We start from the raw sequence: 25,016 nt of genomic DNA on the forward strand, positions 1-25,016 counted from the left end.
ACCACATGCAAGTACGTTCCCATATACCAACAAAACATTTTTAAAAAGGGGAGGTGTCATGATATGCAGACATGCAGATAATGATATACAGGCAGGCACAGACAGGCAGCTAATGAACACAGAGAACAGGACATGACCAATGAGCAGGCAGGACACTCGGGTGGTATCTCACTATAAAAGGCATGAGGCACTCACACTCCATCTCTTTCCACTGATGAACATCTGCAGAGTGAGTCAGGGTGTATGTACAGTATCACACCTCCAGCACGTGGCTAAGAGCTAGTCTGGTTCAATCAGACAGAGTAACCACACTTAGGTTAACAGAGAGTTGAACTCATAGAGAACTGTGCTAGCTGTGCTACTGATTCAATAAATCAGATTGAACTAACTTCAAGGACTGGAGTATCTTTTGGTTAAAGCTGCATCCAGTTGCAGCCTGTGTTATCCCAGAGTACATAACACATCATAACTGACCTGTAGTTTCATGCTTTCTGTCTCCCTCCTTTCATGAATAGAGGAGCTACAATTGTTATTTTCCAATTTGGTTCCAGGAATCTAGGGAATTTTGAAAATTAAAACCAAAGCATCTAGGATCTCAGCAGTTGCTTTATTTAAGATGAAAATTAGAAAAAAATGTCTCTCATAGAAGGCCAGGAGTCCATGGAAGTCTTTCCCACAGAGAACAGTGGAGGCGACCCATTCGCAATGCAAATTGAACAGACTTTATTCAACAGACTTACCAGAAATCTTTAAAGTAGTTGGGATGCATTTCTTCCAGTCCAGCCAGCTGTTTCTTGAGATAAGACTCCTCCTGTCAGTCAAAACAAATTAGCACAGGATGATCAATATCTGTAAACAGATGTGTCCAGTTCCAGCATCAAGCACAGCAGATGATGCTTCAATTGTGAACACAAACTTTGGAGCAACAAAATAACTGCTGGAATTCTCTGGTCGTTGTGATTCCCTGTTCCCGTCGGCAGTGTACCCCTGCCCGTGGGTTTCCAGGTGACATGGTGGAGTGGCTTCAAAGGGAAATCCCATTGACAAGAGGTGGGAGCATAGAATCTCGCCACCAGCAAACGGCGCATGGCCAAGAAACACATGCCTGGGGGACTGGAGAATCCAACTGTTGGATTCAACAATTATAGGGGGGGGGGGGGGTCCTTTAAAATATTATCTAAAATATACTGGAAAATTAAATGATTCTCGAAAATTATTGAATTTGTAGAAAAAGGAGTAAGCTATAAAATTGGCTAAACTTTTGAATACTGTCCATGACTGTCTCAAATGTTACGAATAATGTGCTGCAAGTACTCTTACTGAAAGTAAGAGATATTGAGGGCACATTTAACGAGTTTGAAACAATCTCGTAACTGAGACCAGATGTGACGTAGGGAGTTTGAACATGGGACAAGAGTCGTGGGAAAGATAATTAATTTGGAGTAATTGATTAATGTCTAATTAACCAATCGCCTGTTAAATGACTGACATTTTCCTGAACGAATCAAGGGGGTCTCAGCTGAGAATTAGAACCAATGAAACTAAGTAAGGGGCTAAACCCAGATAAGGATTCCCTTAAGAATGTGATCAATTTGACTGATCAGAGAGAAGAACTTTAGCCATCGGAGGATCCTTGAAGCATTTCTAATTATTTTTAAGGCCTTTTGTTGAAATTACTTTCAATTTGTAAATCTGGAGTCACTTTTATCTTTTAAGTTTTTGCTTTCATTCTTCAGTGTCTGAAGGACATTTCAAGGCACGTAGGGAAAGTCTTTCGATTTAATTTTGTGTGAATGTACCAAAATAAACAGAGCTTGTATATTCATTCAAACCAGACTGAGACCTTTTCTATGTGCGAGAGATAAGGGAAATTTTACTCCAGCCGAATACCTCTTGGAAAACAATAGCCCAGGAAAATGTCTGCTGAAAAGTTTGGTGACTGTTCTATGAAAAACTTATTTTCAACAAGTTTGTTTCTGTAGCTTTGAAACTTAGAAATCTTTACTCCTGGGGGCTGGGGAAACTCAATCATTGAGCATGTTAAAGACAGAAATCAGTCTCCAAAATGATGGCAGAGCAGTGTCTGTATAAATAGGATAAGATGTCACCCATTGATATTTTCAGGCTGCTTCTGCCCCAGTTAAATGAGGTGTGGACCCTTATTGACACTCATGGAGAGATGGTGAATAGTTGGTTGGGAATTGGAGGTCACAAACTACTGACCAACCCATTCGCATTGTAAACTGAAAGAAAGAGCTTTATTCAAAGGAATTCTGGAGATTGACGACATCAAGGGGCATGTAGATAGTGTGGGAAAGTGGAATTGAGATAGATGACGGCCATGATCTAATTGAATGACGTAGCAGACTTGATGGGCTGAATGGCCTACTCCTGTTCCTGCGTACAATTATAATGTTCTCCATTATTTTGGCTGTGTCTCCTATGTAGACAATGACACCATTCAGGTCCTTCGCAGTGGAAGTAACATTTCAAAGCACCAAGTGTGAAGATTTACACATCAAGGTCTGGGTGTGATTGGGTGTGACTGCAAGTCAGGCAGGTAAAGGGAACCAGCAGTCAGGAACTCAGGAGCCTCAGCCCTTGACTCTGTCCAACAGGTATGAGGGATTTGCTCCCTGTGTGGATGGCGAACAGGGCTGCAGGAAGGATGAGTCAGCTGACCAAGGCACCATGGTTCAGCAGGCCATTCAAGAGGAGGGAGTAAATAGGCAAGTTGTAGTTGTAGGGGATTCTATTATCAGGGGGATAGATAGTATCCTTTGTGAGCAGGATAAAGAGTCCCGCATGGTATGTTGCCTGCCCGGTGCTAGGGTGCGGGACATCTCTGACCGGCTTGAAAGGATACTGGAGAGGGAGGGGGAGGATCCAGTTGTTGTGGTCCATGTCGGTACCAACAACATAGGCAAGTCTAGGAAAGAGGACCTGTTTAGAGATTATAAAGAGCTAGGATTCAAATTAAAAAACAGGTCCTCAAGGGTCATAATCTCCGGATTACTGCCCGAGCCACGTGCAAATTGGCATAGGGAGGCAAGAATAAGGGAAGTTAACACGTGACTGAAAGAGTGGTGTGGGAAAGAGGGGTTCCTTTTCATGGGACACTGGCATCAGTTTTGGGACAGGGGGGACCTATACCGTTGGGATGGTCTCCACCTGAACCGAGCTGGGACCAGTGTTCTGGCGAAAAGAATAAATAGAGTGGTCAATAGGACTTTAAACTAAAGATTGGGGGGGAAGGGAAAGTCAGGGAACCAAGAGGTGAAGTAATCAGTGGGAAGCGTAGCTGCTTAGGAATACAAAAAAGCACAAAAAGACAAAACTCAGGAGAGGTTACGATAGTCCCCATCCCACAAAATATGACACAGCGTATGGAAAGGCTCAGTAAACCAAGGTCCACCACACTAAGAAAACAAAAAGGGACGGTCAATAGAGAATTAAAGGTGCTATATTTAAATGCGCGCAGTGTACGGAACAAGGTAGATGAGCTTGTGGCCTAGATTGTGACTGGCAGCTATGATGTGGTAGGCATCACAGAGACATGGTTGCAGGGGGTTCAGGACTGGCATTTAAACATCCAGGGATTCACAACCTATCGAAAAGACAGGGAGGTGGGCAGAGGGGGCGGGGTTGCCTTGTTAATTAGGAATGAAATTAAATCAATAGCACTAAATGACATAGGGTCAGATGATGTGGAGTCTGTGTGGGTAGAGTTGAGGAACCACAAAGGCAAAAAAACCATAATGGGAGTTATGTACAGGCCTCCTAACAGTGGTCAGGACCGGGGGCACAAAATGCACCACAAAATAGAAAGTGCATGTCAGAAAGACAAGGTCACAGTGATCATGGGGAACTTCAATATGCAGGTGGACTGGGTAAATAATGCTGCCAGTGGACCCAAGGAAAGGGAATTCATTGAATGTTTACAGGAGGGCTTTTTGGAACAGCTTGTGATGGAGCCCACGAGGGAACAGGCCATTCTGGACTTAGTGTTATGTAATGAGCCAGACTTGATTAAAGATCTTAAAGTAAGGGAGCACTTAGGAGGCAGTGATCATAATATGGTAGAATTCAATCTCCAATTTGAAAGAAGGAAGGTAGAATCAGATGTAAAGGTGTTACAGTTAAATAAAGGTAACTACAGGGGCATGAGGGAGGAACTGACGAAAATCGACTGGGAGCAGAGCCTAGTGGGAAAGACAGTAGAACAGCAATGGCAGGAGTTTCTGGGAGTAATTGAGGACACAGTGCAGAGGTTCATCCCAAAGAAAAGAAAGGTTATCAGAGGGGGGATTAGGCAGCCATGGCTGACAAAGGAAGTTAGGGAATGCATCAAAGCAAAAGAGAAAGCCTATAATGTGGCAAAGAGTAGTGGGAAGTCAGAAGATTGGGAAGGCTACAAAAACAAACAGAGGATAACAAAGAGAGAAATAAGGAAAGAGAGGATCAAATATGAAGGTAGGCTAGCCAGTAACATTAGGAATGATAGTAAAAGTTTCTTTAAATACATTAAAAACAAACGGGAGGCAAAAGTTGACATTGGGCCGCTCCAAAATGACACTGGTAATTTTGTGATGGGAGACAAGGAAATAGCAGAGGAACTAAATAAGTACTTTGCGTCAGTCTTCACAGTAGAAGACATGAGTAATATCCCACCAATTCCGGAGAGTCAGGGGGCAGAGTTGAATATGGTAGCCATCACAAAGGAGAAAGTGCTAGAGAAACTAAGAGGTCTAAAAATTGATAAATCTCCGGGCCCAGATGGACTACATCCTAGAGTTCTAAAGGAGATAGCTGAAGAAATAGTGGAGGCGTTAGTTATGATCTTTCAAAAGTCACTGGAGTCCGGGAAAGTCCCAGAGGATTGGAAAATCGCTGTTGTAACCCCCCTGTTCAAGAAGGGAACAAGGAAAATGATGGAAAATTATAGGCCAATTAGCCTAACCTCGCTTGTTGGCAAGATTCTAGAATCCATTGTTAAGGATGAGATTTCTAAATTCTTGGAAGTGCAGGGTCAGATTAGGACAAGTCAGCATGGATTTAGTAAGGGGAGGTCGTGCCTGACAAACCTGCTGGAGTTCTTTGAAGAGATAACAAATAGGTTAGACCAAGGAGAGCCAATGGATGTTATCTATCTTGACTTCCAAAAGGCCTTTGATAAGGTGCCTCACGGGAGACTGCTGAGTAAAATACGGGCCCATGGTATTCGAGGCAAGGTACTAACATGGATTGACGATTGGCTGTCAGGCAGAAGGCAGAGAGTTGGGATAAAAGGTTCTTTTTCGGAATGGCAACCGGTGACGAGTGGTGTCCCGCAGGGTTCAGTGTTGGGGCCACAGCTGTTCTCTTTATATATTAACGATCTAGATGACGGGACTGGGGACATTCTGGCTAAGTTTGCTGATGATACAAAGATAGATGGAGGGGCAGGTAGTATGGAGGAGGTGGGGAGGCTGCAGAAAGATTTAGACAGTTTAGGAGAGTGGTCCAAGAAATGGCTGATGAAATTCAACGTGGGCAAGTGCACTTTGGAAAAAAGAATAGAGGCATGGACTATTTTCTAAACGGTGACAAAATTCATAATGCTGAAGTGCAAAGGGACTTGGGAGTCCTAGTCCAGGATTCTCTAAAGGTAAACTTGCAGGTTGAGTCCGTAATTAAGAAAGCAAATGCAATGTTGTCATTCATCAAGAGGCTTGGAATATAAAAGCAGGGATGTACTTCTGAAGCTTTATAAAGCATTAGTTAGGCCCCATTTAGAATACTGTGAGCAATTTTGGGCCCCACACCTCAGGAAGGACATACTGGCACTGGAGCGGGTCCAGCAGAGATTCACACGGATGATCCCAGGAATGGTAGGCCTAACATACGATGAACGTCTGAGGATCCTGGGATTATATTCATTGGAGTTTAGGAGGTTGAGGGGAGATCTAATAGAAACTTACAAGATAATGAATGGCTTAGATAGGGTGGATGTAGGGAAGTTGTTTCCATTAGCAGGGGAGACTAGGACCCGGGGGCACAGCCTTAGAATTAAAGGGAGTCACTTTAGAACAGAGATGAGGAGAAATTTCTTCAGCCAGAGAGTGGTGGGTCTGTGGAATTCATTGCCACAGAGGGCGGTGGAGGCCGGGACGTTGAGTGTCTTTAAGACAGAAGTTGATAAATTCTTGATTTCTCGAGGAATTAAGGGCTATGGAGAGAGAGCGGGTAAATGGAGTTGAAATCAGCCATGATTGAATGGCGGAGTGGACTCGATGGGCCGAATGGCCTTACTTCCGCTCCTATGTCTTATGGTCTCATGGTCTTAAGGTCAAGTATACGTTGCTATCTCGGAAGCTCATTAGTGCCTGGTTGTAGAAAACTTGTCAATGGCATTGCAAGAGTTAAATCATGTATTAAGCACTAATCTAATTTTTCCATTGCTAAACAATTATTGAAAAAGAATTGCAGGAAATGTGTTTGCACGGTTTACTTTTTAATGTTTTTTTAAAAAATTATTTTCTTTTGTTTTGAACTTAGAGTACCCAATTCTTTTTTTCCAATTAAAGGGCAATTTAGCCTGGCCAATCCACCTACCCTGCACATCTTTGTGATGTGGGGGGTGAGAGCCACGCAGACATGGGGAGGATGTGCAAACTTCACACAGAAGGTGACCCGGGGCTGGATCGAACCCGGGTCCTCGGCGCCGTGAGGCAGCAATGCTAACCACTGTGCCACCCTACTTTTTAATGTTTAAGATGTTTTTTTTCCAGAAAATTTTTTTGTCGGGTCATCTTGCATACCTCTGGCCATCTTGGGTGGCATAGGTTAAGATCCTTCATTATTTCTTTGGCTCTCCAATCCTTCCAGCGAGTAAAATTTCTATTCGAAGAATGGATTTCTATAAATTCCTCTATAAGCTGAGAGCCAGTGAGTGCAACTGCTATGACAGCAATAAGTATTTTCCACCAGTCCTGTATTCATACAACGTAAGAGAAAGAAAATACCTTCAAAAGGAACAAAAGACTAAGAATTTAGCATTGTCCTTCAGCTATGACTTTACACCTCATACTGTTATGATTTCAGAATCCACACATCAAATGCAACACGTACTATTCTTACTGTAATGATTCCGGAGTGAAAGGCCAAACTGGTTTATTTTAAACTGAAAATAAAGCCTCTACCCCGGCACACAAAACCAACGTCCCGGCCCAGGACTATCGGGAACTGTGGTCCAGGTCCAGGAGCTACATTTAAAGGTCCCGCTAGCGAATTCCGCTAACGAACCCCACTCACCACGGGACCACTTATTCTACGAAGTCCTGCGGGGAGATCAATCTCGGGAGAGTTATCACACTTTTTCTTACATGAGACAAAACCTATTTTTGGTTGCTCAGAGATGAATCCTGATGAGTTGGAGGCTGGCGACACCACCTAGTGCCTTGGCATGGCATGGGGACTTAATGGAGTTTTTGCATCTCGAGAAAGTCAAATACACCTGCGAGGGGGTCAATTGAAGGGTTCTACCGCAGATGGTTCATACTGTATTTCAAGGAATCGGTCACTATTGGCTGCTACAGGGGAATTGAGGGGGAGCGGGGACAAATGGAGGGGGCTTGTTTCGAGAGGTGCAGGTTGCATAGATTACATTATTGTTTTGTTTTTTTAGTTTACTGTTGTTTGTATTTTTTGTATAAAATGACAATAAAAATATTTATTTAAAAAAGTCCTCCCAGCCAGTTGAAGTAATGCTGAGGTTAAATGCAATATTTCAACATCAAAGAAAAATAAGGATGTGGGGAGAAAAAAACATGAATCAGAACTAATTTTATTTGCATGATTTCAAAAAAGCTTTATTAATGCTTCAAGTTTTTTCAATGAAAAATGAAGACGGCCCAAGGCCTCGAGTGCCAAGGTTCAAAAAAAGCAAGGTAAATGAGGGTGAAATAAATTTGAATTGCATAAAAATCTGGTCATGTGTGGCCAGAACCAGAAAAGATTATGGTGAAAACTACCAGCTTGTCTCAAAAACTCATCCGATTCATGAATACTCTTCAGGGGAAGGGGATCTGCCAACACTGCCTGGTCTGGCCTTCAAGGAACTCCATTTTCACACCATGTGGTTGACTTAAATGACATCTGAATTTGTCAAGGAAGCCACTCAGTTGAAAAATAATAATAGAAAGTGGCCCACTGAAACCATCTCATGGCAACTTAGAATGTGCAATTGAATGCCAAAGACAATTAAAAAATAATAACGCCAGGATTAAAGTCTGAGGATTGTAGAAGGAGGTGAGGAATTTATGTTTTAGAAAGGGATGCAGAGAGCAGAATACACCACAACGACTGCATTGATTCAAAAGGGTGGCTCACCTCTACTTTCTCCTGGGCAATTAGCGATGGAAAATACATTCTGGTCACATCAGTGACACTGACATCCCAAAAATGAATAAGAACATCTTAAATTCAAAACAGTGAGGATACAAGAAGAACAACATACATAGAGCACAGCATACTTGGTGGTCCACAGAAGAAGGAGTAAAATACAAGCAGAAAAGAAAGGTTACAATGGATAGAAACTATTTCTTTGTATCCTGCCCAGGTAGGCAAAGGAGGATTGTAGATCTACCCCAGCTCTATGAGGGTAATATTTAAACCTTCAGAAGGTGTATTTAGTTGAAAAAGAGGACTTTTTTTAATAGCAGAAATGGAGATGTGGGCGTTCCATTGTGACCAGAGAAGTTGATGAAGCAGTGAATACCAGCGAAAAACAAACCAAGTGTGGAGCCATGAAAGACATAGCAGATGAATTATGGAAGATAAAAGAACTGACTCTGAGGAATAGAAAAAGGACAGGATTTTCATGTGTTATTGAGATGATTGGTTCAATGAATCAACTACTGAATTACATGAACAATTAAAATTACATGCACTGAAGGCATACGTTTTGCGGAAGGTTGAGGAGTGTGCGTTGAATTACTTAAGCGAATAGGTAGACAGGGTTCCATCATAAATGGACGAGCCTATTGATTGGGGGGGGCAGAACAGAGCCCTGAGAAGCCCAGATAGCTGAAGTAAGTAGAGTCAGGATAAGCCAACAATTTATCATTCATTCCTGTGTGCTCGTGGCCCATGGCTCATTGGCTGCTGATGCTTCAACCAAATATTTCCTTGGCCGTTTCCTTTCAGTGGTGGTTTGCTATTGCCTTCCATTCTCAGGGCCAGGGCAGGTAGTTGGATCACTCGCCGGCCTCAGCCAGAAAAGTAATTGAAGCTATGCTGTTGGCATGGCCCTGAACCACATGCTCGTTATCCAGCCAACTGAGCTAACCGGCACCCACGCCAACAACTACGACACAGATATTGAAGGGGAAAACTAGCTAGTCATGAAAATTATATTCATAGCCTGCCATGAAAGGTACATTGAACCCTATTGACTTAGTATATTTCTGAAATCTGTGTATCCAGTTTTTGCAGTCTAAAGCCTGAATTTTGCACATGGGCAGGATTCTCCGTTGCTCGATGCTGATATCGGAATCGGCGATCCTGCGGAGAATCCCTGTTTATGATGGATTCGGGGGCGGTGCCTGTTTTTGGATGCTCCGCCCCCTCCTAAGTAGCATCATTGAGGAGCACGCTGCACGCCGTTGGGTGGCCTCAGGACGTTACCTGATGGCCCTCCCCCGACGCTCCGCTCCCAATGGGCCGCGTTCACGATGGCATGGGAGACGTGTAGTCTCAGTTTCCGGGAACCCGGCGTGGCGGTTGCGGACTGTTTGCAGCACCGCCACAGTCGGGGAGGGGGGGGGGCGGTTTACTGGCCAGGGTCTATTCAGCAAGGGCTGGGGAGACTGGTGGGGGCGGCGAGAGGGTGTCCAGGGGGGCACTATCTGGCAGGTCGGTTCCACGCACGGCCGGCGCCATGATGTATGACCCGACCACTCCAAGTCGTCACTATACGCATACGCGGCCACAGACCCGCAATTCTCCAGGCGTTTATATCGGGAAGACCGTGCGTTTTACGTGGCGGGGCTGCTAGCCCCTCACCGGTCGGAGCATCGGTGAGGGGGTGGCACCAACCTTTTCGAAGTCAAACTAGACGCTTCCTCCGGACATAGCCTCAAAACCGGAGAATCCAGCCCTACGTCTTTCCTGCGCAATCAGTGGGCCTGGAAGCTTCTTAATCGCATTGACACATGATGCGACACTGGCTGGTCAATTATGGGCAGGCTCGCATGAAACACAGCCGGATAGATGCTCAGAGGCGGGAGCTTGATGGGCACTGGGTCCAATGGGGACCCACTGGCACGAAGGCTGGCACGAATTGGTGAGGAGCCTCAGGGAGCTGGCCAGGAGAGAATCATAAACTTGGCAGCAGTTGTAGCCTCAGTGCCCACTGGATAAGCCAGATTGGAGAGCAATGCCGGTGGGCACTCTGCCCCCCCGCTTCTCAGATGAGTACCTGCTCACTCTAGTGGAAAGCGGTGAGTGCCAGGCGCGACACCCTGATGTGTGGGATGGCAAGAGGAGACCACCATACCAAACAAAGAAGTCCTGGGCAGAGGTGGCAGCCAAGGTCAGCGGGTATGACCTGGTGATCTGCACCTGGATACAGTGCAAAAAAATGATCTAGTATGTTCGGCAAGAGTGAATGCTGATTTAGGATGGTACTGTGCGGGGAGTACTTGAAGAGTGGCATCTTTCATGTCACTCAAGGGTATAGGATTCAGAATGACAGAAGGCATATATACCTGTGCCTGCCAAGGCTAAGGAAGATCTCGGTGTATATAAGGGTCAGGTCTGCAAATGTAATGGACACTTCAACTTAGTTTCCAAAATTTGGAGGGGAGGGTGGGCAGCCTGATTACAGTGTTTCAGGTGGAGGGTGGACTAATGAGTAGATTTTTGTCCATGAGAACAAGAGAAGACATAATGCTACGGAGCCCAAGAACAGGTGGTGGGGTGGCCAATCTGCTCATCCTGAGAATATGTGAGGTGGATGTCCTGGAAACCCATCAGGTCATGGAGAGGCAGGCGTCTCGGAGGAAGGTAAAAATCAAGTGGATAGATGCAAGACAGGCAGAGACTGCAAAAAATGTAGGGCCCTCCCATCTAAGCAAGAGGCCCCAGTGATCCAACGATTATGGTGCCACCATTCTGCTGCTGTCCATTGTCTCACCTGCATGCACATTCAATATTTGCTGATGGATATCACTGACAAAATTGTCTTCCTCCCTCAGATGCACCATCCTCCAGTGGTACCCAGGACCCCAAGGACCCTCCATTGACACCAGTTGAAGAGTCACACACAGATTCACCCACATCACACCCTCTCTCACTACCAGGTACCAGCTCAGATACGAGCACGCCGGTGGACTTCAGACTTGCAATTTTGAAATGTGCACTAGCTCCCAACTGGTAAGTTACCTGTGAGTTTCAGAACCCCATTTGTAGCCCATCCACAACATTGAAATAAGGCCCCGCACTCAATATGGCCCTGGCCACCTGACAAAGACTTTGGGCATGTTGAGCCAGTGTCATTCCCACTGCCTACTCAAAATTAAATTGACTCCATTTTCTTTTATCTGTAAAAATTGATTCTGAATTGATATAATTTGGAGTTAAAAGTAGAAAGACTGTACTTACACCAGGAAGATTGTACTTTAACTTGTCATCATATGACAGCGATGAAGTAAGCCCAAGAATAGTCCACGACAAAATGAACAAGATATTTAGGATCAACATAATTGCAACCCCTCTCCTAGAAAACCAAACAGATTGTGAATTTCCTCCTTTAGTGAGGAAACAGAAAGATTTAAGCATATCATGCAGCTGTCAAAAATAATAAACATACGAGTTGTTGTTAGTGTATGGCACCTTAAACATCGTCGATTGTCCCAAAACAATTTCCACAATGTTATTCGATAAAAATTAACACCAGTGCAATGAAAGGGAGTTTTGCTCTGTTTTAAGGACAAACTGTAGGAAGGGGAGATAGAGAGGTTTAGGAAGTGTGTTCCATTGCCTAAGGCGGCAGGGTGGCACAGTAGATGGTACTGCTGCCATACAGCTCCAGGGACCCAGGTTCAATTCCGGCCTCGGGTAACTGTCGGTGTGGAGTTGCATTTTCTCCCCGTGTCTGCGTGGGTTTCCTCCGGGTGCTCCGGTTTCCTCCCACAGACCAAAGATGTACAGGTTAGGTGGATTGGCCATGCTAAATTACCTCTTACTGTCCAAAAGGTTAGGTGGGGTTACTGGGTTACAGGGATAGGGTGGAGGTGTGGGCTTAAGAGGTTGCTCTTTCCAAGGGCCGCTGCAGACCCGATACGCTGTAAATTCTATGATGCTATGACAGCTGAGGGTATGAAGACTATCAGTGGGTAAACAAAGCAGGACTGAAGAAGAGACCAGAATTAGAGACACATACAGTTCTTGGAAATCTTTAGGGCTGAAATAGGCTGAAGAGATAGGGAGGTGGAGAGCGTTGGGACCGCCAAACCTGGAGGTAATAAAAATATGGTTGAGGGTTTCAACAGCACATGGGCTGATGGATAGAATATTGAGGTGGACGCAGCCAATCTGGTGCTGAAGAGAATATTGGGTTGGCACCTCAACATCAGGGTCAAATAGGATTGCCAAGGTGGCAAATAGTCTGATTCAGCCTGAGACAGTGGTCATAGAGGGGAATGAAATTGATAGCGAGGGATTGGATTTTGTCTTGGAGGCTGAAGACAACGGCTTAATTAGAGGAAATTAAGGGTAAGTGTTCAATTTGAGGAAATTAACCTTACCTTCCAAAGCGTTTCCATTTAATTTGAATTAATTTTTGCACAACAGGATGCATGATGAGGTCCAGCTGTCGATATTGAACAATCACTTCAAGCTGAATCACATTTGCAGGCAAAGGGAGAGAAGTAGTTTAATGATCAACAAATGGCATAATCTCAGATATATTTAGCTTCTCGTTGTTGAGTATTCAAGGCACAAAGTTGGGTGAGCTGTGAGGAGGATGCAAAGATCCTTCAGTGTGATTTGGATAAGTTGAGTGAGTGGGCAAATGAATGGCAGATGCAGCATAATTTGGATAAATGTGCTTAGGTAGCAAAAATGGGAAGTCAGAATATTATCTGAATGGCCATAAATTAGGAGAGGGGAATGTGCAATGAGATCTGGGTGTCCTCGTTCACCAGTTGCTGAAGGTAAGCATGCAGGTGTGGCAGGCGTAAATAAGGCAAATGGTATGTTGGCCTTCATAGCAAGAGGGTTTGAGTACAGGAGCAGGGACGTCTTGCTGCAATTATACGGAGCCTTGGTGATGCCACACCTGGAATATTGTGTGCAGTGTTGGTCTCCTTAGCTGAGGAAGGGTGTTCTTGCTCCAGAGGGAGTGCAGCAACGGTTTACCAGACTGATTCCTGGGATGGTAGGACTGACGTACGAGGAGCGATTGAGTCGGTTAGGATTGTAATTGCAGGAGTTCAGAAGAATGAAAGGGAATCTCAGGGAAACCTATAAAATCCTAACAGAACTAGACAGGGTAGATGCAGGAAGTTCCCGATGGTGGGGGTGTCCAGAACCATGGGTCACAGTCTGAGGATATGGGTTTGACCATTTAAGACAGAGATGAGGAGACATTTCTTTACCCAGAGAGTGGTGAGCCTGCAGAAGTCATTACCACAGGAAGTACTTGAGGCCAAAACATTGTATGTTTTCAAGGAGCAGTTAGATATAGCACATTAGTCGAAGGTGATCAAAGGATATGGGGGAAGGAGGGTTTAGGCTATGGAGTTGGATAATCAGCCATGATCATAATGAACGGTGGAGCAGGCTCAAAGGCTGAATGGCCTCCTCCTGCTCCTATATTCTATGTTTCTATACTCTGTCATATAGGATAGAGAGGCACTGGAAGGTTGCAGAGAACATTTACAAGTATGTTACCAGAAATAAATGGATATACACATCAGGAAAATATTCTCCTGGGGGCAGAAAAGGCTCAGGGTGACATAATAGACAAATTTAACATTATGAAACATTTTGATAGAGTTGATACAAAGAGATTGTTCCCCCTTGTGGAGAAGAGCGAAACTAAAGGTTGTCAATATTCTAGTCAGCAAGAAACCCAATAGGGAATCCAGAGAGAAACTATTTACCCAAAGAGAGGTGAGAATGTGGAACTCGCTACCAGAGGGAATGGTTGAAATGAATGGCATAGATGTATTTAAGGGGAAGTAAGACAAGCATTTGAAGGGAAAAGGGATGAATGGTTATGATGGTAGATTTGGATGAGGAAAGGAGGGAGGAGGCTCAAGTGGAGCATAAACACCAGCATAGACTGGTTGGGCCGAATTTCCTGTTTCTGTGCTGCTTATCCTCTGTTTGCTGCCTTCCCGTTTCTGAAGTGAGAGGACAGGCTTTGTCAATGATGCTCTATAACCAACCACCAGGAAATGCACAAGAACATTGTTTACTCACACACTCACACAATACCCCAACACTGGTAGAAAACAGTCTGTAATTTCACACCAACGCTCAACTTGTTGACTGCAAACCAATCATCCAGGCACAAACTGACCCCGACGCAAAGCAGATTGAGCCCATCTCTTCCTTGGATTCCCACACCTTTTCACTCGTGTTGGGTACCATTTACACAATAGCTGCCCCAACGGTACAGTAGTAATGTAACTGGGTCCAAGCATTTCTCTGTCATTTACTATAACAAATTGTTCAGCCTTCAGCTCAACCTGATGACCCAGCAAAGGACACAAACTGATACTGCACCACTCCTTAATTTGGTTATTGTGCAATCAACTGACAAAGATTTGCAAAGAATTCACAGTGCGGTAGTGGGCCATTTGGCCCAACTGGTGTCTAAACTCCACATGGATCTGTACCTGCCCCACCTACCTGATCTACGCCTTTCAGTTTGTCTTTCTATTCCCTTTTCTCTCATGCACTTGTCTAATTTCCTTTTAAAAGCATCTAAACTCTGAGCCTCAAACACATTCTAAGCTTAATAGATTTGAAAAGTCAATTCTAATCTTGAATGCTGAACGATCATTTGAAATGGGCAGGAGCTTCTGTTTACTGTAGTTTTAAAAGTTACACAATGAAGTTTATTTGCACAGATTAATCTATTAGTTAAAAAGAATCTCTCCAGTGCAGAAATTATTTTCTGTGAACAAGGCAACATTTCCTAGCCATATACTTTTCTTTAGATGTTTCCAGTTGGTGACATCTTAAAGAGATCGATTTTTTTTAAAAGGGTATTTTCAGAGAAATTCATTTAATTAGATAATTAAATAGCGAAATTGAAAATAGTTCACGTGGTGAAATTGAAACTTGATGACTGAGAGAAAACATTTCAAATTTTCCACTCACGTGAATTCATTCCTGGATTCGTTCTTCTGTTTACCATCTATTGATCACTTGACATTTGAAAGAACTAGCTTATACCTGATCTCTGAATAAAGAGACTGCCCTGCCAATTTCAACAGGGCATAGAACTTCAAGGCATTCGTCAACAATCTCAGTGAAAACATAAAAGCGGCTTATCATCGCGTTCTCAAAGGGGATGGGCAACAAACGCTGGCCTTGCCAGCAAAACTCACATCCCGTGAAAGAATATTTTAATAATTACGAATAGGTCTAGCTAAAATACTGGACCGTTCTTAGTTCATAGGTATGAGCTAATGATTGATTGTTAGTTTTGAGGAACATCATGTAACAATCGATCTCTGTTCAAGCCATTTCAGTGAAAACAGAGGCTTTCCCAAGAGCCTTAGCATAACTTTCTATTCATCAAAACTGAGGTAATACTTACTAAGGACTTGGTACGACTGTTGTCGGTCTCTATTTCAAAGGAGATGTGAAAAATCGCAAGTGTTACTGAATACAACTTTCATAATCTGTAAAAGTTACTATCGCATATGATTAATCTACAACTGCAGTATCTGTCCATCATTCATTGCCTCTATTATAAATCAACTTCATTAAACGAGAATTTTGGGCAACTTATAATAAATGTATGAATTCCAAGTGCTCAAGTCTGGTGCTTCGTGACTGGGACCCTGCGTAATAACTTTAAAGATAATCCAAGTCAAAAGTTGCCATTACAAAGTGGGTTTTGCTGGATAATTCCAGTGACATTTATAAAAGGAGAAATCTAGAAAATGTGTTCATCTTTTGGGTTTCAAGTGGTTTGCATCTGTGGCCAGTACCTTCCCAAGCCCGAATGGAAAGGAGAAGTTAAAGACACTGGAATTCTGTAGGGTGCACAGAATATCTAACAAAAACATTTCAGACTCTAAACCTAAACTCATAGATGAGGTACATTTCCATCACCATCAATGAAGCTCAACAGGCATGTCTTTGCTCAATCAGTAGATGTAAGAAAAGCTGAGAATGCGAGCAGGGCATCTGAATGAATACTTCATGACGCTGATAATGTCAATGAGGTTGATCTATTTCCTACTCTGCAGCCCCCTTTTACTTCTGTGCTGTTTCAACCTAATTGAAATGTATTCACCATTCCCCCCAACAAGCCTCTGGTTTCTAGTGACTGTAGGCATGGTGCCCAAATGGTAAAGCATTGTTCTTGTAAAAATCAGGTCCCGAATGAGGGTTAAGTTGCAGGTATTGGGCGGCACGTGGTGCAATAGTTAGCACTGGGACTACGGCACTGAGGACCAGGGTTCGAATCCCGGTCCTGGGCCACTGGCCATGTTAAGTTTGCACATTCTCCCCGTCTCTGCGTGAGTTTCACCCCCACAACCCAAAGATGTGCAGGTTAGGTGGATTGGCCACGCTAAATTGCCCCGGAATTGGAAAAAAAATAATTGGGTACTCTAAATTTATTTTTAAAAAACAAGTTGCAGGTATTACACACAGATGGAATGTGTGCACCTGCCCCACTGACTTATACCAAAAGCTGAGGCAGAGTCTCTGTCTCCACAAAACTAGTCTGGAGGTTGCGCCTAGCGGACAGGACCCGATGCATGATGGTCACCATGAAGTTATAACAGGATGCCAGAACTCCAGACTGATTTGCAGCGTTGTCTCTTGAAGTGGATTAGAAGCAACACGGAAGCACTGATTTTCTGAATTCCTCTTATGCTGACATTTTAACTATCATTTTGTTTACCTTTGAGCCTGGTGAATCCAACATAATGATTTTACCTACAGTTCACGTAGGCTGTTGGACAGGCAGCAACAAAGGACTCGAGTGAATTTTCCTTCACAGAGAGGTTCAGGGCAAATGTACTGTCCCCAACCATTGGTGACCTGAGAGAAACCTTAACTGCACAGCAAATAGTTAAGACCTGGAATGCACTGTCTGCAAATGTGATCCAATGTGACTTTCAAAAGGGAACTAAACAAGTGCCCGATGAGAAAAGATTTGCAGGGCTATGGGGAAATGTCAGGCGCCTGGGACCAGCTGAGTTGCTCTTGCAGAGTGCTGACACAGACTTAATGCGCCAAATTGGCTTCTTTTTTGCTGTAAACATGCCGTGGCTGGGATTTAATTCCCATGACAAGACTCCCCCTGCAATCGGTTGGAGAACCAGAGGGAGTCCCGCTTGCCTTTTGTGGGGGAGGCAAGATGTGATGCAACTTAATAATAATAATAATAATAATCACTTATTGTCACAAGTAGGCTTCGACGAAGTTACTGTGAAAAGCCCCTAGTCGCCACATTCCGGCGCCTGTTCGGGGAGGCTGGTACGGGAATTGAACCCGCGCTGCTGGCCTTGTTCTTCATTACAAGCCAGCTGTTTAGTCCACTGTGCAAAATTACATGCTGTCAGGCTCCGCAGACCAACCAGAGGATCCCTGGACACGATTGAGAGTGGTGGGATGGTTGGGGTGGCAGGAGCGGTTGTAGCATGGGTGCATGGAGGTGGGGGGGGGGGGGGTCGCTTTCTGATGATGGGTCCCTCGATTGGGTAATGGGTATCTGTCAATGAGGGAATCCCCCACTATGAAATCTCACACAAAACTAATAGGATTTCCTGGCCAGCCTTCAGGAGCCAGGGGAGAGCTATGTGGGTCCCATTAAATCCCTGACCACCACTATGCTCCAGTGGGCTCAGGGATAATTGATGTGAAGTAGCTCATTAATGAGCCTAATAGGCATTCTGCTGGCAGCAGCTGGGATTCCTGCGTCAAGCCCTCCCAGCCCCCACATAATAGGGCGGGTGGCTTTCCTGACGCTGGGAATAGGATGGTAGGTACTCGCATCCATTTCTCCCAGCTCCCCACCCCACTGCCAAATTGCCTGCTCTGGCAGGCTCAATTAAATTCTTCCCTACAATTCTCTGAGTCAAACTTGATACGGACCAAGGATTAAACCAGGAAGATTCCTTGCCTGCATAATTCAGTTTAGCACTGGACTGGACAAACTCTCAAACTGGAAGAGAAAGGAGGGAAAGAATTGCATATATATAGTGCTTTTTACAAACACTGATCATTTAAAAATGCTTTACAGCCAATTAAATACTTTTGATGTGTAATGTTGTAATGTGGGCAACTGCACAACCAATTTGCACACAGAAAACTCTCACAATTAGCAATACGATAATGACCAGATAATCTGCTTTTTTTCTTCGATATCGATTACAGGATAGATATTGGCCAGAACGCTCGTGATGACCTCCCTGCTGTTCTGCAACATAGTGCCAAGGATTTTTTACATCCACTCCAGCAGGCAGATAGCACTTGCATTATAAGAAACAGCATTATGCATCGATCACCTCTGGATTATTGGAGAGGCATTTCTTTAACATGAGGTTTAAAAATGAAATCGGAATCTGAGGGATTATGATCCGAGCACTTGCTACTGGCTCAATCTGAAGTGATGCATTGCAAAGCCAGGGAGCAATAGCACACTTTATATCTCATGAATGAGGAATTTGTGTGTGAATCTTGCAGAAAGAAATTAAGTCCTTTTCAGATAAACCAATGGGTCTATGAATTTGGAAAGTTCTGTACCTAACCAGGATCCATTAATCTCTTTCTTTTATTGAATAAAACTGTGAAGATTACAGTGACTTTCAAATAAAGTAAACATGAAAAACCTTTAATGACTAAATTAAACACAGGTAGGAAAATGAATCCGAGAATTCTGCCACAGAATACAACAGGCAGTATAAACAGGGTCACTCTAGCCTAGCTTCATTGGAACCCAATTAAGAGCCTCCTCTTTCATTACATTTCTGGGCTGGGTAGGCCCACTGAAATTGATATTTAAACAAAAGAATAAATGAGTGCAATAAAATTAAATGAAAATTGTTAAATCTGGGGAGTCATCTTTTTTTTTAAATCTGGGGAGTCATGATAAACTTTCTGCAAGTCCTACAAGGTAATACAATGGAAAGGTCCCAGCAGGCCTAGATAGAGTGAACATGGAAGATGGAATACAATGCAGAAATGTGCGAGTTTGTGCACTTTGGACTGAGAGGCCTAGATAGAGTGAATGTGAAGAGGATGTTTCCATTCGTAGGAGAAACTACTCAGCCTCAGACAGAAGGGACGATCCTTTAAAACAGAGATAAGAAGGAATTTCTTCAGCCACAGATGGTGAATCTGTGGAACTCTTTGCCGCAGAAGGCTGTGGAGACCAAATCGCTGAGTGTCTTTAAGACCGAGATAGGTTATTGATTAATAAGGGGTTCAGAGGTTATGAGGAGAAGGCAAGAGATTGGGGATGAGAAACATATCAGCCATGATTGAACGGTGGAGCGTACTTGATGGGCCGAATGGCCTAATTGCTCCCATGTCTTATGGTCTTATAAGGCAATACAATGGAAAGGTCCTACTTTGAATTTGATTGGTCAAATGCAGAGCCACCTCGCTCCATTAGGACGCACTGAAATGCCATTTGTTAGGATAGTGGTGACAGTAAATTGATTTCTCAACTGATTTGGAAACAAAATGAGCTGAAACAACAAACCATATTGTAACAGTGAAGTGAGGGGAGATCAATACAATGATTTTCCAGAAACAAATAGCAACACAAGGGGTCATTAACAAAGTTAACAAAGAAAAGTTAGAAAAAAAGCTGCTGAATCTTCATTGAAAATCACCAGCTTATTTGTAGCTCTGATCAGCAAAGTCATCTATGAATTATCTGGGGGTTTCTCAGACAACACAAACAATTCTAAATCACTGATAAAGTCACTGTGCAAATCTGAGTGCAATTTTGTGCGTCCTACCTTGGAAAATGTTATTGATCCCCGGACAGGATTCAAAATAGAGTAACAAAGCTGGTTCCGGACTAGGAGAACAGACATGGACTGTGCTGTTCATGAGCAAGTTGTGAATGGCTGAAGAAATTCCTTCTTATCTCTGCTCACTGTCGGTTTTAAATAAGCAGTTTTGGCAGTACTACAGTTATATCACTCACTTCATCTAAACGTATAAAGAGTTAAGAAGAGGTAGATATGCAGGTGAATATACATTGGAGGCCTACCATGTGACTGGAGCACAGTTATATCTCTAGATTGGGCATTAATCTAACTTGTTCAAAAATCAGATGTCCCCTGATAATTGTTCAAGTCTTAGATCCATAACATTTGCACATGGGTCCACAGTATTCAGCTGAGGCTTAGCCTATTTGTTCGAGTCAGACTGTAAAACAACACGTTTATTTAATTGATGAGTCAACTCACCTGAAGGTTGGGGTATCAGAAGGTTCAGCATGAAGTATTGTTTTCGGTTAGCTCTGTCCTTAATGATGAATTGATCCAAGGCTAGATATGCCTAGGAGATTAAGGAAAAAGAGATCCTTTATTCAACATACATTCTGGAGATGATTTAAATATCCTTCCAAACTTTTCCCCTCCTCCTTGCCTTTCATGAAGGTGGTGAGTCACTTTAGAATACAATTCTATGTACGCTGGTAACTCTCTGGTATCTTAACAAAGGTGATTTTCCTTTTCTGCACTCATAAATTGTGGCCATTAATTGATGATTAACTGTGTACATCTAATAGCAAGGGTCACTGGACAAGAAATAGGATCATCAACCCTAGCTCCCTTTCCCCTCCGATAGAATCATAGAATTTACAGTGCAGAAGGAGGCCATTCGGCCTATCGGGTTTATATTGGCCTTTGGAAAGAGCACCCTACTTAAAACCACGCCTCCACCCTATCCCCGTAACTCAGTAATCCCACCTAACTTTTGTGGGAAACTAAGGGGTAATTTGTCTTGGCCAATCCACCTAACCTGCACATCTTTGGACTGTGGGAGGAAACCGGAGCACCCAGAGGAAACCCACGCAGACATGGGGAGAATGTGCAGACTCCGCACAGACAGTCATCCGAGGCCGGAATTGAACCTGGGATCCTGGAGCTGTGAGGCAGCAGTGCTAACCACTGTGCCGCTCCTTTATGTATACTCACGCGCTCCCCTAACTAACTAACTAAGCTCCAGACCAAAGCCTCCCTGACTCTAAGCCTCAGTGCCAAACCATATGATGGAATCATACAACAACAACTCAGATTATATAGCATTCCTTATGTAAGAGAAAGAAAGGTAGATGATCAGGAAGTGAAAATGAGGAATTTACTTGGGGAGAACAGAAGTGTGCTCAAAGTGAAGGATTTTAGGAGACATTTGAAGACACGAGGGCAGTGCTAGGGTGAATGTTTTGGGAGAGAATTGCAGAGAGGGTGGGAGCTATAAGATCAGCATCAGGCAGTGGAGTGAAAGGAGGAGAGTGAATGGTCAGCTAGTGTCACAGTGAAGGGTGCATGGGAGACGGGCAGTCGGAGCTCATTTGTAGATTTGGAGCAGAATCGTGCCACTGTATCATCTTTTGTCACGCAGACATCAAAATGAATGTTTCATTTACTCACAAGTTGAGACATGCATGCAGCCATCAACGTCAGGCACGATTGCCCTGTATTATCATGAACTCCTGCATCTGCTTGACACTGCAGCAACAATTGAGCTGACTCAGATCGATCTGCGAGGGAACATAATAAAAAAGAACAATTTGGTTACCCGCAGGAATTTTAGGCAGGAACAGAAAATGCTGCAGCAGACTAAAAATGTAATCCATCCTCGACCTCAGGACATGACGATGCTGGAAATCAGGCTTTGATGAACGATCATTGACGTGAACCATTAATTCTGTTTCTCTCAGCAGAGATGCTGCAAGGCCTGCTGGGTATTTCCTGCAATTTCCATCTGTCTCAGGACGCTAGAGTTTGCACATTTTCAACAGCTCGGACTCTGATTTAAATCTACTTTTCCAAGTGTTTTATAACGGGACAGCTTTTACGAGTCCTGAATTTGGCTCTTTTGTGGCCGCAAATGGGATCAGCCATGTGCGCACTGCCCCGTACCACCCGACGTCCAACCGTTTGACCAAGCGCAGGGTCGAGGCGTTTAAGCAGGGGATGCAGAAACAGACCTGGGAGACTCGGGTGGCACAGTTCTTGATTAGTTATTGGACCACACAGCACACAATGATGGGGGTTGCGCTGGCTGAACTGTTGCTGGGTCGTCGCCTCCGCACCCGGCTGAGCTTGGTCATCCCAGACCCTGCTGGGAAGGACTGCTGCGGACAGGATCACTCTGAGGCAGACACAGGCCGCCCGCCGGATGTCATTGCGTTGTTTCACCACAGGCAAATCGGTGTACATCTGAGGTTTTGGCAAAGGAGCCACGTGGGTCCCGAGTGTCGTGTTAGCCCTGTACAGGCCAGTTTCTTATACAATACACACACAAGGCCGGGAGTCCAACTGGAACATGGACGACTTCCGCAGCTGAACCCAGTCCAGAATGTCGTAGCCCCACAGGTTCTGCTGCCACTGCTGCTGCCTCTGCCGATCTTACCCTGGTTCTGGATTACATTGCGATTCAGGATGCCGAGATGCCGGAGAAAGAAACGTTGGACACCGACTTCTTTCCGACATGGATTCCGACTTTGAGGTTCAACCACCGGCAGAAGATGTCACACAGATCCCCATCGTATCGACAGCCACGTCCACCCCACCTCATTGTTCCACACAGAAACATCACTCTCCAGTCCAGCACACGCTGCCAGGCACTGAGCAGACACCTGAGCGCCTTCTCCAGGCAAAACAGACAAGGGTCCCTCGCGCCGATCTGTCAACTCTGAGACCACTTCGGTCTTCAGGGTGTAGGGCTGTTATAACCCCTTGGAGGCCAGGTGATGTACAGCATTCATTTCCCTGTGTCCTCCAATGAATATGAACTGGATGGAGTGGGGGGCATCCGGAGACGGCAGTGTGGGGGGAATGTGGCCACCCCCAAAAAACTGCCAAGCGTTGGGATCTTGTCATTCTATGGGTATCACGGTAGCACAGTGGTTAGCACTGTTGCTTCACAGCGCCAGAGTCCCAGGTTCGATTCCCGGCTTGGGTCACTGTCTTTGCGGAGTTGGCACGTGCTCCCCGTGTCTGCGTGGGTTTCCTCCGGGTGCTCCGGTTTCCTCCCACAAGTTCCGAAAGATGTGCTGTTAGATGAATTGGACATTCTGAATTCTCCCACTGTACACCCGAACAGGCACCGGAATGTGCTGACGAGGGGATTTTCACAGTAACTTCATTGCAGTGTTAATGTAAGTCTACTTGTGAGAATAAAGATTATTATTACTTCCCCGGTAAAGAGGGGAGCCCTCACAGTATAAAACCCCCGACCTGAATGCAGGTCAGTGAGGGAGACCCTTAGGGGAGAAGAGATTGGGTATAGTTAATAAAAGAGTATCGCTTTGCATCCTACTTACCATTAAGTGTGGATACTACAGCGACCATGAACCTATCAATTATTGTAAAACCACTATTAATGGAGCAAACACGTAAGAAAAATAAATTTAAACGAGAGCCATTTAGGGAAGGAAATCTGCCATTCTGACCTGGTCTGGCCTACATGTGACTCCAGATCCACAGAAATGTGTTGACTCTTAACTGCCCTCTGAAATGGCCAACTTGTGGGAATGTAAAATGAATGATGGCAAACTACAGAATACAATGAATGGAAGGGTAAATAATTGTCGAAACCATTGGTATATGTGTGGTACCAATAAAGAGGCAAACAAGATCTCAGATTGTGAAGCAAAAGAGAGAGAACGTAAGCCCTCACGCTCTACAACTGATCAAAAGTTACAGCACCTCCTGCAAAGTTCCGAATCTTCAGGTTGTATCCTTGCTGCTGCAAAATGGGAGGACCCGGATCCTCAGACCAAACAAAGTTGATGCAAAATTAAATATATTGCCTTGCAAGTGTACGTGGCCAACAGAACTCTGGGAGGTCCCGGGCTGTCGAGCATGGGAAAAATCACACCTTATGAGCCCATCTAATAAAAATAAATTATGAATCTTACCAAGCTCTGTTGCCAGTTGCAATGGAGTTCGTTGTTTGTAGTCTCGAGCCTTCATGTTGGCGTCATGTTTTAATAGACAGTGCAGGGAATTATTAGCATCATACTTAGCTGCATAATGAACTGGTGTCTGCAGCATTCCAGATGTCTTTGCTTCAATGTCCGCTAAAAAAGATGACAATTGTACGTTACTGCATTGTAGCTAAGTTTTCTTGTCACTTTAGGTATCATAGTACCTTAACATCATACTTCTTTTTGGATAGCAGAAAAGCCAGAATATTGATGCAGCAGCTTAAAAATCGCTGATTTTTTTTCTACCAATCAACAACACGATATGGATTTCACCACCTGCTAAATGCCACCCCAGCACCCCTGAACTTCATTTCATAGAACACAAAGAAAGCTGAAATCCACACATTGGGATAGAAACTCATCGGTGAAACTGAGTATTGGTCAGATTAATTGATTTGATACTGCCTGCTTGCGCGACTGCTTAAGATGAAATTTATACACCACTTCATTCATACAATATAAAAAGCTTACGAAAAGCAGAAAAACAAATGTTTCAACTTGTTTCCTCTGCTGAAGACTTTCTGAACACATCTGTGTCATTTGCCATTTCTCTCAAGTGGCTGGGCAGTCCTGCCTTGAAATACTTCACCCATTGTGTATT

The 25,016-nt window shown here is 44.2% G+C and overlaps 1 protein-coding gene across 1 annotated transcript in view; it reads right to left on the bottom strand.

Annotated features, from left to right (window-relative positions):
* The window catches only part of LOC140385165 (uncharacterized), a 126,017-nt gene that overhangs the window by 57,456 nt on the left and 43,545 nt on the right, over positions 1 to 25,016 (bottom strand). The window contains exons 7-14 of the mRNA XM_072467028.1: positions 24,347 to 24,508; positions 21,852 to 21,961; positions 20,664 to 20,754; positions 15,818 to 15,846; positions 12,789 to 12,880; positions 11,644 to 11,758; positions 6,801 to 6,971; positions 741 to 811 (exon numbers count right to left, since the gene is read on the bottom strand). Of these exons, the coding sequence (XP_072323129.1) occupies positions 741 to 811; positions 6,801 to 6,971; positions 11,644 to 11,758; positions 12,789 to 12,880; positions 15,818 to 15,846; positions 20,664 to 20,754; positions 21,852 to 21,961; positions 24,347 to 24,508 (841 nt within the window). The remainder of the gene's footprint in view (positions 1 to 740; positions 812 to 6,800; positions 6,972 to 11,643; positions 11,759 to 12,788; positions 12,881 to 15,817; positions 15,847 to 20,663; positions 20,755 to 21,851; positions 21,962 to 24,346; positions 24,509 to 25,016) is intronic.

Source organism: Scyliorhinus torazame, chromosome 11, assembly GCF_047496885.1.
Source record: "Scyliorhinus torazame isolate Kashiwa2021f chromosome 11, sScyTor2.1, whole genome shotgun sequence".
In the NCBI taxonomy this organism is placed as follows: Eukaryota; Metazoa; Chordata; class Chondrichthyes; order Carcharhiniformes; family Scyliorhinidae; genus Scyliorhinus; species Scyliorhinus torazame.